The sequence below is a fragment of the Impatiens glandulifera genome, chromosome 2 (genome assembly GCF_907164915.1).
Source record: "Impatiens glandulifera chromosome 2, dImpGla2.1, whole genome shotgun sequence".
In the NCBI taxonomy this organism is placed as follows: Eukaryota; Viridiplantae; Streptophyta; class Magnoliopsida; order Ericales; family Balsaminaceae; genus Impatiens; species Impatiens glandulifera.
The window spans coordinates 43,149,137-43,167,506 of NC_061863.1; the positions used below are offsets into that span (position 1 = coordinate 43,149,137).

Consider the following 18,370-nt stretch of genomic DNA (forward strand, 5'->3'; position numbering starts at 1 on the left):
AATTCCTATGTTCTCAAATGAAGACTACGATGATTGAAGGATAAGAATGCAAGCAACTTGGCCGCTCAAGACGATGACATGTGGTATGTCATTACTAGCGGTCCGATGAAGATCAACATAGTCACAACTATAAATGATGGTGCTCCTGAGATGACAGAGAATCCCAGATATGAGGGGATGGCTGAAGATAAAAGAAATGTCAATCTAGACAATGTGGTCAAAGACATTCTATATAAGACGTTAGACAATGCTATATTCAGTAAGATTAAGTCATGCCCGTCTGCCAAGGTGATTTGGGAGAAGCTGACTCAAATCTATAAAAACTCCTCAAGTGAAAGTGAGGAAGAAATTGTCAACTGTTTTATGACAGACAACATCAAGGTATTTGACTTCAACTCTGACGAATTTACGAGAGAAGATCTAACTTCTGCACTCAATGACATGGTCATTGAGTACAAGAAACTATCATACTCTTTTAATGAAATAAATTTGAAAAATAAATTTGACAGTACAAGATCATCATCTCAAAACAATGAACTTGAAGTTTTGAAATTAAATGAGCTATCATCTGAAAATGAAAAGCTCAAATAAACAATCCAAACTCTTTCTACTGAAAACTAAAGATTAAAACTATGTGGTTAGTTCTTGGATAAATCTAGAAATGTTGTCAAACAGATGATTTTGCAACAAAGACATGCCGGATGCAAATCCGGTCTAAAATTTGCTAAAGGCAACACAACTGAGTCCAGCAACAAGTTGAACCCAATTAAAGACGTTCTTAAACCAATAAGTTTTGTCAAAGGAAACTTAACTAACACTAGAACTAACCAAGGCTGTGATAACTTAACTTTTAAAAGATGAAATCAATTATGTTCAGCCGACTGACTAGAGGTCAAGCTGGCTCAAACCCAAGAATAGGGTAGCCAGCCGGTCTAGAAAACAAAAACTTGACAAAAAGTCAAGAAGTTTTTACCAAACCTCATCTTTTAAAGTTAAGGAATTATCAGCAGGCAAAAAGCAATCTGCCAAATACACTACACACACACAACGGGAAATTCATAAAAATAATCAAAGTATGGATTCCTAAAGGACTAATAATCCATGGACCCAAAGAAAAATGGGTACCAGATTTGTTATTGTCTATGGGTGCAGGTAAAACAACACGTTCGGATGGAATACGTGTCAACAGATCAGCAAGTGGTGGACATTTTCACAAAGCCACTCCCCGAGACTAAGTTTTATTACTCTAAAAATATTTTAGATCTTCTAGATTTGAATTAATTTAGTATGCATAAATTTAGGGGGAATTTGTTGATAAGCTGATAAGCCAGATATGTTGAGACATGTTCTCAACCGTGTTGAAAGAACAGTCGGCTGATGATATTGTACATCAGCCAACTCGTCTTAAGCTGAGTGGAGGAGTTGTCTTTGATCTTATTAAAGACGTTGATGCTGTTAAAAAGGGAAAAACAACGGTAGAGGGGGAAACTTGGACGAGTAGGAAGGGGAGATTGGGGAAGCCTTCTCCTCTGAAGAGAAGTCTAGAATATTAAAAAAAATGCGGCAACGAATTAAGTATGTTACACACAAACACACTTAATCATTTTAACCATGTGCTTAACTTTTCCACTTGACGGGCTTGAACCCAAGACCTTAGGGTTAATATCCACCTCTTATTGCTGCTAAGCTAGAAGAAGGGATAAAGTCTAGAATATAGTATTGTATAGTTAATGATATAATTAGATTTTTCTGTATATTAATGTTCATATATATAAATAAAATTTCCTTTAAATCATCCTCGAAAATTGGCTTGAATAATTCTAACTTAACTTTATGTATTTCTGAAATCCCTATTCTTATGAATTAGTTTTAACATCATCAAAAATGGGAAATTGTTAGATAAAGGGAAAATTGTTAGATTAAGTTAAAGAATTAATAAGGGGGAATTAAGATTAGAAGGAAATCAATTAATTAAGAGAAACGTTTTAATTCAACTTAGAATAATTAATTAAGACATAATTTTGATGATGTAACAAGTTTTGATGATTTAACAAGTTTTGTTGATGAGCTGTGAAGAAGCACGGGCAGACATCTGGACAGACGTCTTAACAGAAGAACTGTGAAGAAGCGCGGGCAGACGTCTCAATAGCAGAGCTGTGAAAAGGTGCGAGCAGATGTCTCAACAGCAGAGCTGTAAAGAAGCGCGGGCGGACGTCTCAACAATAAAGCTGTGAAGAAGCGCGGGCAGACATCTGGGCGGACGTCTCAACAATAGAGCTTTGAAAAAGCGCGGGCAGACGTCTCAATAATAGAGTTATGAAGAAGCGCGGGCAGACATCTCAATAGCAGAATTGTAAAGAAGCATGGGCAGACATCTGGGCAGACGTCTCAACAGTAGAACTGTAAAGAAGCGTGTGCAGACATATGGGCAGACGTCTTAACAGCAGAGTTATGAAGAAGCGCTACCAGTAGTCTTGTTTTAGAAGTAGTCTAAAGAAGCGCTGGCAGCAGTCTTGCTTCAGCAACAGTCTGAAAAAGTGCTAACAGTAGTCTGAAGAGTGTCAACAGTAGGGTTGTGCCAACAATTATGTTACGCTAACAGCAGAGTAGCGAACAACAGTGTTGCGGCAACAACTACTTTGCGCTATCAACAACAGACTGTCATATCAGCTCAAGATGACAAGAAGTGCATCCAATGGAAAGACGCCATATATTCAAGAAACAGAGTCGACCGTTGCTACGAAAAGATAGTAAAGAACAACGACGACTTTCTTTTTTACCTAACCCCTTGAATTACTGAAGCATTAATTGTCGAGCATTAAATTCTGAATGCTCATCAGTCAATTCAAATCTTGGGATTTCCGGACTTTAGGTCAAATCAAGATATCTGCACTTCCGACCATTCGACCATTGTCATGTATCATATATAAAGAGCATTAGAGTTCAACAGCGAAGACAGAACACATATAGCAGAATTTTGATACACAACGAATACGAGATCAACCGAGCATTCAAGTGATTCAACAATCTACGAATACTCAATCTACTTACTCTCTTTAGCTCATAATTTATATGTGTATTCAATAAAATGAGAGATATCATATTATAATATTTGAGAGCATATTAAGTATTGTAAGTTGAACAGAAGTTGTTTGTTCAACAGAGAGTGATAAACTAGGAGTTCAGAATATGCAGTTGTTAAGTCATGGGTTTCTGATTGGGTTTGTGTATGAACTATACAAACCAATGTCTTCTAGTGGATTCCTTTTGGAAACAGAAGAGGGGTGACGTAGGAGTTTTATCTCCGAACATCCATAAAACTCTATGTCATTTTCTTATTGTCTCATTGTCTTGCATTCATCGGTTCAATTCTAAGAAAGTATTTCCGCACTTGAATCCGTTTCAAGAGATTGCGAAGATTTTTCAGAGAATAGAAATAGATTTTAATCTTTAACAGGATTAAAATCGAATTGAAAGTCAAGTATAGTACAACAATATTCACCCCCCTTCTATTGTTGTATTCGATCCTTATAGATTCCGTTAAAACACTATCACTTGATAGGTATCTCCTCTCATAAAATCACTACGACCAAATATCTCAAAACAAAAACCATATTTCTCGATAGGTATCAAGCCTTGTTTGTCAACAAGCGCATCGATTATTCATATATAATCCCCATGAAACCCTATCCCTTAATAGGCACTCTAGTCAAAAATTATATTTATCAATAGCTATATCTTCCCAATTTACAAAAATATCAAGCCTTGTTTTTCAACGAGTATAGCGGTCAATCGTACATGATTCTCACCAAACCCTATCGCCCGAATAGGTATCAAAACTTTATCGTTCGAATAGGTATCAAAACCATATCGCCCGAATAGGTATCAAAACCCTATCTCCCTAATATGTATCCAAAATCTATCGCTCAAATATGTATCCAAATTATATATCCAAACCCTATCGCTCGAATAGGTATCCAAACTTTATCGCTCAAATAAGTATCCAAACCCTATTGTCTGGATATGTATTCAAACTTTATCATCTGAATATGTATCAAAACCTTATCTTCCGAATAGGTATCTAAAACCTTTCATCCGAATAGGTATCCCAAACCTTATCGCTTGATTGGTATCAAATCCTTGTTTGTCAACAACTACAGTGATCATTTGTACATGATCTTGTTCAAACAATATCTCTCAATAGGTACTCCGATAAAATCTCGTTCTTCGATAAATGTTCTATTCTTAATTCACGACAACACGAAAGCATATATGTTGATAGCACCACGATCGTTTATACATGATCGTCTTCAAACCTCACATGTGAGTGACCTTCATCGAAAGTTCTTTAACTCTCGCGATAAACATTTACATTGACAATACCATGATCATTTGTATATGATCATATGACACATTACTTGTTAGTAAGACCATAAGAAAGTTTGTTAGCTTCCTCACCAAGACTCATCTATTGATAGTCTCATGATCATGTGTTCATGATCACTGTGAGTGTTACTTGTTAGTAACCTACATGAAATATTACTAAAACTTTCATATTCCCTAGTATGTCTCATAACGTAAACCCTTAGCCATTTGTACATGACTATCTTGAATCATCTATTAATATTCATGCCAGATAAGAAATTGATGTTTTAAATACCTACAATTATCTTTATCCCATGGATTTTACGGGTACTTTATTAAGTTCTGTAAAACAAGATTCCCAAATAATTATCCTTATTAGGATAATCATCAAATATCCCTAAAACAACGCTTTGAAGCACCTCGACGAACTACTATACACAGCATCTCAGGTCACTCCAATATCAGCACGCTACAGGTTTAATCTTTCTAAACCCCCTCATTATAAATTGGACACTATAACTTAGTGTTAGATGTCATACTCGAATCAACATTTTCAAAACCAACTTGTTGTATTCAAACTCGAATTGAGAGGAGCACTATATGAGCACTAAAAATCTACACACAACTTTATAAAACTAAAATAATTATTTTGATTTATTTTAGAATAAATAAATTAAAATAATTAACTCTAAGGTCAAAACTAATAAAAACAATTAATTAAACTAATTGTTGTGAAAAATGAAGACTAATTAATTAAGAAAAATGGCCAAAATAAAAAGTAATAAAATTATTTGGGATAAGTGTTGTACTCATTTTATCTTAAAATAATTTTAGAAAAAAATCAATAAATTAAAATAAATAATTTAGGATGAAATGAGGTACCCATTTCATCCCCATAGTTATTTATTTAACCCTAAAAATATAAAATAAGTAAAATAAATTGATAAAATAGTTGCCATATTTATTTTAATATTTTGTGTATTTAAAAAGATCAAAATTAAAGTTAAAAGGGTGAAAGAAAAATCAATTTTAAACAAACACTTAAGCTTTAAAATAAAAAAATCAATAATCGGGTGTAGTCGAAATATGAGGATAAAGTTACAGCCACGATTGAAGTCATCGGATGAGCATCGGATCTCCATCTGACGCTCTAGGTGCGCCCGCATAGCCAGTTGAAGCCAAAGGAGCGCGCACCCTCGTCTCACCCGATCGACTAACTTAGCGTTAGCTCCGTTAGCCAAGACGCTAACGTTACCCCAATCGCCAATAGACCGTTGACGAAATGCCAGGACGCGCACAAAATAACGTTGTTTTGTGCACTAGTCGTCTTCTTCATCTCAATCATTGGAAGGATAAGAACAAATCCACTTTTAATCTTTTTAAAGTGAAACTTTCTCCACAATCCACCTTTTTGAATGATTCGAAAGGTAAAATAATCACCCTACCACGGTGATCATTTCTCTTATCTAAATAAGGATGATTCATCCATATTTCGGCCAAGTTTAGGAAGAGCAATCAAAATACCATGGATTTTGGCTGATTCAATCCACTTGAAGCCACAACCGACCTTGGGAGGCTATATAAATAGCTCCCTGAATCAATTTGAAGCCAAGAGATCCACTCTCTAGCTTCAAATCAAAAATTTACGTAAATCCGTCATTAAAGCTTCAGGCTTCTAGAAATTTTGAATTTTTGTATAAGGCCTTAAAGCTTGAATCTAAGCATCCCAAAAGCTTCCCTAAGATCTAAAGAGTGTTCTCCAATCCTTGGGTTCCAATCACCCTCTAATTCATATTTACAATTTGAAATTTTTATATTTTAAATTGCATAAGCTTATATGCTTGCTATTTATGGTGTTTTATGATTGGAAATCAATTCTCGGGTAATTTACAAACTTTCTGGATATGTTAGAATCAAGCAATCAACCTTAAACAGAAAAACTCAAATTTGAATTTGAAAAATAAAAAAAAAAATGTATTTGCTGTTATTGGGCTAGTTCTCTTGAATCGCAGCTTAGAAAACATCCCAACATGATTATAATCATCTTGGGTATCTATTTGGATCATGTTTGATCAATATCAAAAGTTTTAAAATAATTAAAAAATTTGAGTTCTTGATTTGGTCAAAACGAGCATCCAGTATTCTTGTTTTGATACCAATCAAGTATATGAGATATGATGAAACTATTGGATAGCACATTTCTCCTCAAAACAGTTTTAAAACCAAAAAATCAATTTTTGATCACAAACTATTTTGAATGATGTGATCACCATCCAAATTGATTGATACCTCAAGATGATGATCAACATGTTTCTAGGAGCTTTGTGAAGATACTTAAACTCTTGGATCGAAGAATCCAAGCTTAAATCAAAAATACAAAATATGCACTTTTGTGTTCTTAAGGATCGAGAGGTCTAGACCTAAGACTGAGAGGTTTAGACTTAGGACCGAGAAGTCCGACCAAAGATCATCGGTTCGGACTGAGACCTAAGACCGAGAAATTCAAACCCAAGACCGAGAAATTCAAACCCAAGACCGAGAGGTCCAACCGAGAAATTTGATAGGACCGACAAGTCTGACCAATGTTTTTGAGCTAGAACCGAGAGGTTCAACCTAGGATTTTTATATTCACGACCAAGAGGCTCAACCTATGACCGAGAGGTTCAATCTAGGACCGAAAATTCCAAAACCTAAGACCGAGAGGTTTAACCCAGGACCGAGAGGTCTAAACCTACGATCGAGGAATTTTGACCTTAGTTGAGAATTCTCGAACCTAAGACCAATGAGGTTAGCCTAGGGCTAACCCATGACCTGTGGATTTATACACCCCGACCGAGAATCTTAGCCTAGGACCGAGAGTCCTTAGCACCTCAACCGAGGGACTTTGACACCCTAACTAAAGCTCTTGAGCCCAAATCGGGGGTTTTTAGCCTCGACCGATAAAAACGAACCCAAGGCTTAGGACAAGGCCTGTTTAGTTCCACTTTTCAAAACCTACAATTATTTTTGTAATTTTGGAACCCAAACCATTTTTAAAATCCTAAAAAATTAGAAAATATTTTTCAAAATATTTTTGGATGTTTCCACGAACAAATATTTTGACGAAGGCCTTTTTGGCGTTTATTTTTAAACCTTAACACCCTTAAAATGACTGATATTCTTCAGGTATATTCCTCTCTAGTTATCATCAGCAACAGATACCAGTATTTAAATATTGTTATTTTAATATTTTAAATAACGCTAAAACCTAGAAACATGATTAAGACTGGAAGAATAATCGATAAAAATAAAACGTTATACAACCGATTTTCAAAAGTCAACTTTATAAGTAGTGATTGTTTTTAAAACGGGTACGGAAGATGAAACGTGAAAGCCCTTTCTCGAGTATCATCAAACTACGAACTAAAAAAACTTTGGTCAATACATTTGTACACGTATGCTTTTTTTATTGATTTTTAAAAATTAATTTGCGACTCTGTTTCAAAACAAATAATCTTTTAAATTAATTATGTTTAATTAATTTAAACTTACGAATTTCTAAAAATCAAATTGTAATTTGATTATCGTAAATCTCTGGATTATTTAAAATTAAACCTGAAATTTATTAATTTTAATTAATTTCAAAAGCTGTCATAAATCTTTAAAAAAATAATGTTTTATTTTAAAATAAATTTTTTGACACGCAAACCGATGTTAAAATTTTCGAACCTCAAGTTTTTTCATGGAAACCGAAACAAAGGCTTTTTCCGGAGGTTACAATTACCTATCATTCCCTATAACTTTTTTTAAAATATTTTTATCGTTTTCTATCATTTATATATATATATATATATATATATATATATATATATATAATTATAGGTTTAGGTTTAAATTTTACATTTATTTTTTTTTATTTTTTAATAATTCACTCCAAATTTTAAGGCGAGTAATCCGTAAATTATATTAATTTACTCTCACATATATTCAAAACTAACTATGAGATATCTCACCCAATAAATAGAAAAAGTTTAAGTATCCGTTTATTTATTTATTTATTTATTTATATATATATATATATATATATATATATATATATATATATATATATATATATATATATATGAATATGATGAAATAAAAAATACAATCCTCACCAAGTAAAACATTTTTAATCAAATTTGAGGATAGTGTCTAATAGCACTTACAAATATATATATATATATATATATATATATATATATATGAATATGATGAATTTTCTCTAAAAAAAAAAATAGAATCCTCACCAAGTAAAACATTTTTAATCAAATTTGAGGATAGTGTCTGATAGCACTTACAAAGGACTTGAATGTAAACGGAACTACCAATTAGCTATTCGAATTCGGCTCGAAAAAAAAGTCTTGTTTAAGCTCGTTTAAAAAGCTCAAAAATTAAATGAGTCGAGCTTGAACTTTTAGACATTCGGTTCATTAGTTTGCGATTATGTTTGTTTAAAAGCTCGTTTATGGGCTCGCAAACATGTTCATTTATAAACTCGTTTAAATGTAACTTGTAAAACATTGTATTAAATCATAAAAAAAATTATTTGCAATGAGATTCAGATTAAAATAATTTAAGATAAAGTATGTATTTAATTATATATATGGTTAATAATTAAATACTTTATATTGAAAATACAAAAAATGCATATATTATTGTTTTAAGTTAAAATTGAATTATTATCTACATTATCTAATAATGTTACAAATGAGTTGAGTTGAGTTGAGTTGAGTTGAGTTGAGCTGAGTTGAGTTGAGCGTGAAAAACTTGTGAACTAGACTATTACACAAGACTTAAAAGCTTGGATAATGAGCGGCTCGTGAATCCGACAAAAATGAGCTCAAGCTTAGCTTCATATCCCTTACAAATGACCATCTAGGGATAAATGTACTATTCAAAATGTTTTCTTGCAACTTTATTATAAGAAAAAAAAATTATTTATTAACCTTCACTATTTTGTAAGTTCAATATATTTCAAATAAATAAATACATATTTAAATATTCTAAGATACTATAAATGGTCTTATCATAATAGAATTTACATTAATATTTTTTCTCTTCTCATCAATTTTCAGCTAATTTCTTTGTCTTTTTAGATCATATCTAATCTAACTATCTTTACATTATCTTCTTAAATTACTATCTACATCAAAATACAAAGAAATTTTATCATTATCATATACATTAAAAATCAAAACATAATTAAAAACTAGTATAAAAATATGTTTAACCACATAATTACAAACTAAAAAAATTACATAATAGCTAAAAACAAAATAGACATTGCTACAAGATACAAAAGTATCTAGCTGTGTTGCAGGTTGCAGCAGGGGATATTCTTCATTTTACTTTCTTCTCCAAAACTCTCTGAATCTTTCCCATCTTATCAATGGAAAACCCAAGTGACGATTCTACGGACGGTGGTGAGAGTAAGAGAAAGCGAGGAAAGACTATTCAACAATACCCCACTTCCACAGATGACGATTGCTATTCCGTCCATTTTGCAGCATCAATGCCGGAAATCGTTGCAGAAATCCTAATCAGACTTCCCGTCAAAACCCTCCTCCAATTTAGGTGCGTATGCAGATCCTGGCGCACTTTGATATCTGATCCTATATTTGTCAAGATGCATTTGAGAGCTTCCACTGAATACGAGTATTCTGCAAACCATAGACTTATTATGAGCTCCGCTTTACCTCGTTTTGACGTGAAATCGTGTTCTCTCTCGTCTGTTTTGCATGAAGAGTCTCCTACCACATATACCCTTGATTATCCATTGAAACACCCAGACAGATCGGTTAGGATAGTTGGTTCTGTGAATGGGTTGGTTTGTATTGCTATAGATGAAGCTGTTGTATTTTTATGGAACCCATCTACTAGGAAATCAAAGAGACTACCTCATTGTGGCGTTACGAAGCGTCAATTGAGATATGGTTTTGGTTATGACGAAGGTATTGCAGATGATTATAAGGTGGTGGTAGTAGTTGGTAAGGAAGGCTCGTACGATGAGATCACTGAAGTAAAGATGTATGGGTTGAAGAGTGATTCGTGGAGGAAGATTGGGGATTTTCCTAAAGCAATTCCATTGCAGAATGCTTCAGTCATGTTTGTGAGTGGATCACTTCATTGGGCTTCTGCGAGTGAGAAATTGGGGAAAAGTATCGTCTCTTTGAATTTGTCGAAAGAAACTTATTCTGAAATCTCACTACCATGTTATGGGCAGGGTGTTTCGGTTTCAATGGTAGGGGTTTTAAGTGGATGCCTCTCTCTGTTATGTAACATTGGTGTGATCAAAGCTGATTTATGGATGATGAAGGAGTATGGAAAAGTAGATTCTTGGTCTAAATTGTTTTCAATACCATATCTACATGATCCAGAGTATTTCCAGTATTCTACACTTGTATTTTTCAAAGAAAAATGAAGTGCTTTTGGTGTTAGGATCGCTTTTCGTGTTGTATAATATCAACACCAATACTGTTAGGTATCCCAATATTCACAATTGCCTTGAAGTAGACGTTTATACTGAGAGCTTAGTCTCGCCTTATCCTGCTGAACTGAATGATGTCACTGCCCAGCAATAGATACATGTGAAATGATGGTAAGAACAGGTCAGTTTTATTTGGACTCTTTACTGTCAGTATTATATATGCAAGAAGACTTGGGCAGAAAGATGACAATCTTTTTCTCTCTATAGTTGCATTTCATGGGATTTAATACTGGAGATAGATAGAAAGACTCATATATGATTTGAAGCATGAAATTTCAGTTTAAATGGTTTCATCTTCTCACAAAAGACTTCTTCTAGATGATTTGTCAAATATGATCACAATATTTTGTTTATTGTCATTTATATTATGCTAGATTTGGGTATAAAGATGTCAATCTTTTTCTTGTGTTCATGAGCTCCATCATTGCATTTTCATGGGATAAATCACTCTCATTAAGACTAAGATTGATAGACATGGTGTCAAAGTTAAGCTTCTTCCATGATCTCTTAATGAACATTAAGCTAATATGATTTGAAGTTTGAAAAATACAAGTTTAAATGACTTCTAGAAGGATCAATCATGCTTCCAAGGTTTTCATAGACATTCTATGCATAAAATTTGACCCTGGTTCTTTTATTCCTTTCTAAATATCATGTTGTCTTGCAATTTGATATCCTTTCTAGGAGCATTAATTTGGAAAATGTGATTATAATTTGTGGTAGGAAATTTTTGAGATGATGAATCATGTGGATCTTAGAACCTTCATCTTAAAAACCCAGACATCATCTCTATCTTTAAAGGGTTTTATATTTTGATCTTGTTTGTTCCTATCTTGATTCATTGTTTCTTTTTGTTTTTTTGCAGAAGAATGAATGTTATAAAGTGTGTATGGTTCTTGTGAAGAATGCAAGTGAAGAATATGAATCATCATGGAAGCTAAAAAAAGAATGTAGTTAAATCTTATCATTTTCTTTAATGGGGTTATTATTATGGTGTGGTTATTTTTACAATTTGAACTATAATTTCTGATTTGAACTTATCTTTAAAACACTTTTATTAATTTTTTATATTCATCCATGTTTACTTGGTTTTGTTTGTTGTTGCTATTTAAATTTTTTTAATTTATTGTCTTCAATTTTTTGTTTTGTTTAATATATTTTTCTTCGTTATTATCTTGTCGTATGTAAAATGATTTTTTCCGTTGTCTTGTCGTATGTAAAATGATATTTATTCAAAAGAAACTTTAATTCCTTTTAAAGCTTGTCAATCATCTGCTCATCTCGCATATAAAAAATACTTGATTTTATACACGTAAAAGTTAAGTAACAAAAAGAATGAACATTCATATTAAACTTGTTTCAACAATTTTATAGTTTATATTACTCATATATTTACCATTTTACTTAACTACATCAAAAATATTGCATAAACTTTAGATTTTGATTTATTTTTTTTGGATATTTTATTTTTGGAATTTATTTGGATTACAACATATCTTTTTTCAATAAATGGGCCCAATGTAATTGGTTTTGGATTATTGGAATTACTTATAAAAATCATATTAATAATTTTTGAGATATAAATATTAAATAGAGTTTAACTTCAACCCATCCATTATGAACCAGATATGATCAAATTTGGATCCAAAATCAGCTAGTACTGACTATGGATTGATTCACTTGATCATATAATGAATATGGGTATACCCTAAATATCTCTCATTTTCATACTCTCCTCCAATTCCAAACCCTATCCGATCTGAATCTATTGTTGGCTCTATCAATGGACATCCAGACTGATGATGATCCTACAGATGTAGAGAGAAAGCGGGGCAAGACAATTCAACAAGCATCCACAGTGGACAACAACGACGATGACTGTGATTCTATCAATCTCGCAGCCTCCCTGCCAGAAATCATTACCGAAATCCTAATCAAACTTCCAGTCAAAACCCTCCTCCAATTTAAGTCTGTCTGCAAATCCTGGCGTGTTTTGATATCCGATCCTGTATTCTGTAAGGCCCATCTGAAAGCTTCCATCCAAAACAATGATTATGCACACCATAGACTTATTATGAGCTCAGTTCGTCCTCATTTTGATGTGAAATCATGTTCTTTGTCATCTGTTTTGCATGGAGAATCTCCTATTAGTATACATGCTCTCGATTATCCAATGAAACACCCACACCGATCTGTTTGGATTGTGGGTTCTGTGAATGGGTTGGTTTGTATTGCTATAGATGAAGCTGATGTATTTTTATGGAACCCATCTACTAGGAAATCTAAGAGACTACCTCATTCCGGTGTTAGAAAGCGTAGAGGTCAATACACTATATATGGGTTTGGCTATGATGAATCTAGTTTTGAGTATAAGGTGGTGGTTATTTACTGTGTAGTAGGTAACCAAGGCTCTTACGAAACTGAAGTGAAGATTTATGGGTTAAAGAGTGATTCATGGAGGAGTATTGGGGATTTCACTAAAGGCACTCCTTTGGATGATTCGGGAAAGTTTGTAAGTGGTTCACTTCACTGGGCAGCAAGTAGTGAAATGGGGCTAAACTATTCTTGGAATATAGTCTCTTTTGATTTGGCGAAAGAAACCTATTCTGAAATCTCGCAACCCTATTATGGAGAGGGGGTTTCGGATTCAATGCTAGGTGTTTTAAATGGATGCCTAGGTCTGCTATGTAACTTTGGAGGGATAAAAGCTGATGTATGGGTGATGAAGGAGCATGGAAAAGTAGAGTCTTGGTCTAAGTTGTTTTCAATACCTTATCTAAATGAGCCAGAGACTTTCCAGTATTCTGCACCCTTGTTTATTTCCAGGAAGAATGAAGTGCTTTTGGTGTTTGGATCGCGATTGGTGTTGTATAACATTGAGAGCAATATCGTTAGTTATCCTGTAGTTCAAAATTTCAGCTATTGCCTTGAAGTAGACACTTATATTGAGAGCCTGGTCTCGCCATATCCTGAATTTCTGCAATAGATCAGGTGATTGATTGATGAAATGTTAAAATTATATTTTTAGTTACTGTCTTTCTTATTTCATTGATTTTCTTACACAGTTCTTGTTTAGATGATGATCATGGGTACTTGGATACTTTAGGGGTGAGTAAACCATTGTTTGATCCGTGAATTAATCTAATCAGTTGTATTCTAAGTTTCTAACCCATATGAACCCAAATAATTGAAATAGGCATAAGAGGTGGAAGGGATGGGGATTATTGCTCACCCCTGGATAGATACTACTTTTATATTTTCTTTCGCCAATTTTATATGTTGAAATCCCAAATAATCTGGTATTTTTTATTTCTATAGATCATAATGTTTTGCTGCTTACTGTCAAATTGTAGCAAATTGACTTGGTTTTTTTCAGCTAAAGAAGGGTCTCTACTTCTCCTTGTGACATTTATTATAGACTAATTTGCAACACTTATTACATATAATAGATGAGTTAAGCTCATGAAAGCTCACAAAATGGGTTTTTTCTTATTTGTAGGTCTATTCATTCATAAACAAATAAGAAGTGTTATTTGTAAATGATTTCATTCCAAATCTTTTGCTTGGTTTTAGCTCAAAATCAATATCAGTTGGCTTAAAAGAAGTATGATTCATCATGGATAGTAGTATGATCTTAAAATTCTTATTTTATCTGTAATGATTTTCGCTTACACTATGTGTGGCGTTCTTTTGACCACGCAGAAGAGTGAATGTTGAATAAAGTTCGGATCTAATGAAGAAGGAGATATGAAGAAGGAGAAGAAGACAAGTGAAGATGAATCAGCATCATCATCATGGTAGTTGTTCGAGTTTTTTTTTTAAACCAAACCAGAATTCTAGGCTTTCTAGTATCCTCTACTGGGTAAACTATTAATCTTCTTAAGGTTTCTTTAATTTCCCGACTGTTCTTGTTTTACTTGATAACTTATTTTGTTTGTTCTTGTCTTAACGATGTCTATAAGACCTCAAATTTTGTACAAAATAGTGTCCAAAGCTATAGTTTTGTTTAATGAAAGTATTAACTTCATTAAATTTTTGTTATTGGGTTTGGACAAAGCAGCGACCTCTTTTGGAGGATGCATGTGATTAGGGATCTTTATCACACTTGTCTATTTTCTGCCTAACCAGAAAAAAGAGTCTATTTGTCAAAGCCTCCAATTTGGAGAAATATTGCCAATAACAACTACTCTTTTTAGGATAGCTCAAAGTGACATTCTCACTAATAAAGTATTTCTAATATCCACATCATTAAGTAAGTTCCCTTCCATAGTATATTTTCACCAAGGAATAGTATATCACTATATATCAAAATAATATCGATAAATATTGATTAATTAAAATATAAATAACTAATTTTTAATTTTAATTTTTTAAAATTAGATTCACGAATCTTAACCAATTAAATTTTTTCTTTATTGAGCTAACTCTTAAGTTATTTATCTCTCTTCATATTTTTTTTCTCTGAACATATTTCAATTCTCAAAATATTTATTCTCTCCACCGTTTTTAATTTCTGCAAATTTTCTATTAACTGGTTAATGCCGATATTGTATCGAAATGTTAGTATCTCGCAAATATTCAATATGTTATTTGTATTCTACCGAAATTTCGGTATGATATATGTATGATTTTTTATCTACCGAAAATTTAGTATAAATAAAAAAAATTTGGTATACCATGTCGGCTCACCACTATACATTTCTATTACAACCATTGAAAAGATCGATATCATGTGCCATCGTATGTCCTTCAATTTCGGTGTCAACATTAGTAATTGAACATGCCTTATGAATACAAATATATATAAAAAAAAATTAGTTTCTTTAAAATATTTAAGGTACTCATTTCTTTCTATTTTTGTGATGAAGTTTGATTTCTTATAGTAGGCTATAAATCTAATATGAACTACTCTTACTCCTCGACTTCATTTACATTATTAGTGATATCAAATTTAAAACATTTGATAATTTAGATAATATTTTTTTCACTTAAAATACAATATTGTTTGATTTTGTTTTTCAAATAAAATAATGTATCAAATCCCCATCCTCTAAATTTGTGGACATTACATCTCTAGGTTAATGGTCGGTTGTAAAGTTGATAGAGACAGATAGAGAAATTGTATATATATCTACTTAGTGTGATTTATTTAATAATTGACTTTGGATGTTTGTGGTGGTCTGACATCTTATTATATATGTGTTACATGTCTTGGACGGTATATATTTTTATTTATTTTTGTTTGGATTAATGAATTTAATAGAAATTAGTGCTTGCTAAGTTTGTCATGGATTGCATGACTAATTATTTGTTTCAATTTAAATTTGAATACTCTTCCCACTTATATGGAATATTCCTTGTAGGTCCTTGTAATGGTTAAGGTCTTGATTACTATTATTTTGTTAATCTTGTTTTTTTAATATTAATTGGGATTATTGGTTACAATTGTGCATGCCTCTATTATGTGAAATTCGAATATTGATTGTCAAATGATTAATAAATTTGTTATGTTGTCAAATTTGCTTAGGAAAACTAATAAGTTTGTGGTTTTCATCAAATTTATTATAAAAACTAAAATACTTATTTTATTATTTATTAAATAATATATTATTTAATAAATTTTATTATTTATAATATATTTTTTTATTCATTTTAAATTAACACCAACTCCAAAATATGATCAATTATATATATATATATATATATATATATATATATATATATATATATATATATATATATATATATTATTTTCAATAAAAATTTTACATTTAAAATAAAAGTAATCAACTAAAAAAGTCTCGTATAATGAGTTCAAAATAGATCCTATGTAGTCTAGACTCGCAGTAATAAGAGGTGAATATTATAATTTTAAGTTTTTGAGTTCGAGTCCGTCAGTGTCAGACAGGGACGGACCCAGAATTTCGACTTGGGGTGGGTTTAAAAAAAAAAATAGGGTGGGCTTAAAATAATAACGAGAAAATTTTGAAAAAAATAATTATATAAAAGTAAATTTTTATCATTTTTTTAATAATTAGATAAAAAAAAACAATGAATTATATTAAATTATTTTAAGAAATTAAAGGTAATGTCATATTTCTACCGTAAAAAAATAAATAAATAAAAAAATTCGGGGTGGACTTCAGCTCACCCGAGCCCCTACATAGATTCGTCTTTGGTGTCGGATGACAAATTATTCATTTAATTAAATAATTAAGTGTGTTTGCGGTTGTCCCATTTTACGTAAAAAAAAATAATAATAATAATAATAATAATTAAAAGTAGTCTGAAAACATACAATAAGGCAACTCTTATAGTAGTCCAACACGGTTGGCTTAAAATTCTTAAATGAAATAAATTGATCCTTCTATCATCCATAGACCATGTTGACCATTTCATTGGTCTAAGTTTTTCATATAACAAATTAAGAAGATAAATAATAAATAATAATAATAATAATAATAATAATAATAATAATAATAATAGAGCAAAATACTAAATATCTTGTATTTTTTTAATATTATATATTAATATTTTTTAAGTTTTTTTAAATAAACCAACAATGAAGAAGACTTTAAAATTAATTCATCCTATCAAATCAAGAATAAGTCTAGGTTAGTTATAAGATTATGATAGGTTGGTTTCATGCTATAATTTAAGACTGAAAATATTACGTTTGATTGGCTGCATACTTTGTGTTTGATATGAGATATTTAAATAACTTAAATTATTCAAACTAAAAATAGTTTTAATTTTAATTTTATTATTAGTATTATATATTAATACTCTTTATATGCTCTACATTAAAAACAAATTAAATAAATCTCACTTCTTTATAAAACTATTATCAATGATTACCATTTTTCTAGTTTAAAAATTAAAACGGGATATTTTTTGGGGTGGATTTCATTGGTTTATCTTGGTTTTATGGAATTTTGTAAAAAAAAAATTATTTTATTTAAATTTTTAATTGGTTAATTATTAAAATAACTTTTATATTTAAAATTTAAATTTATTAAAGTATAATAATAATATATTATTTTAATTAATGAAATAAGTAATAATTAGAATAAAATAATATAATTGAGAGATTTTTTTTAAAAAAAAGAATATAAAAAACCCTTACAATACCCTCATCAAACTAGCTTTAAGAATAACAAAACACTGATCATTTATTAGGTATAATGCAAATTTATTTGATATTCGGTTTGTTATTGTTAGAATATGATATATTATTATGGGTCTTTTGTTATTAATTAATCTTTTTATTAGTTTATTATTTAAATTGTTTATAATCTTAATTTGTTAAAAAAATGATATTATTGTTTAGCTTTCATTGACTTTTCTTCATTGTTTAGTTTAGTTATTGTATGATTTATTACATTTATCAATAGTTGATTTATTTATTTATTTATTATCATTTGAAATATTTTTAATGAAATTTATATTTAAAACATTTAAGGTCAAATTGTTATTAGAGGTTCAAATTTGGGTCGT

At 31.1% G+C, this 18,370-nt stretch overlaps 2 protein-coding genes across 4 annotated transcripts; both read left to right on the plus strand.

The window, feature by feature from the left end:
• The first annotated feature begins 9,718 nt into the window (after positions 1-9,718).
• LOC124927549 (F-box/kelch-repeat protein At3g23880-like) lies at positions 9,719-11,973 on the plus strand. 2 transcript variants are annotated; one of them, XM_047467989.1, is made up of 2 exons: positions 9,719-10,994; positions 11,739-11,973. In XM_047467989.1, exon 1 carries the CDS (start codon positions 9,776-9,778, stop codon positions 10,805-10,807), a length of 1,032 nt encoding a protein of 343 aa, XP_047323945.1. In that variant the 5' UTR covers positions 9,719-9,775; the 3' UTR covers positions 10,808-10,994; positions 11,739-11,973. The 2 variants fall into 2 exon arrangements, with proteins under 2 accessions (XP_047323945.1, XP_047323944.1); XM_047467988.1 differs by having other exon boundaries at positions 9,719-10,984; positions 11,739-11,969.
• A 532-nt stretch (positions 11,974-12,505) lies between these two features.
• LOC124925608 (F-box/kelch-repeat protein At3g23880-like) lies at positions 12,506-14,911 on the plus strand. Of its 2 annotated transcripts, none has more exons than XM_047465659.1 (2): positions 12,506-13,864; positions 13,939-14,660. In XM_047465659.1, the coding sequence occupies exon 1, from the start codon at positions 12,657-12,659 to the stop codon at positions 13,857-13,859; it is 1,203 nt and encodes a 400-aa protein (XP_047321615.1). In that variant the 5' UTR covers positions 12,506-12,656; the 3' UTR covers positions 13,860-13,864; positions 13,939-14,660. The 2 variants fall into 2 exon arrangements, with proteins under 2 accessions (XP_047321615.1, XP_047321614.1); XM_047465658.1 differs by having other exon boundaries at positions 12,507-13,864; positions 14,576-14,911.
• Positions 14,912-18,370: the final 3,459 nt, after the last annotated feature.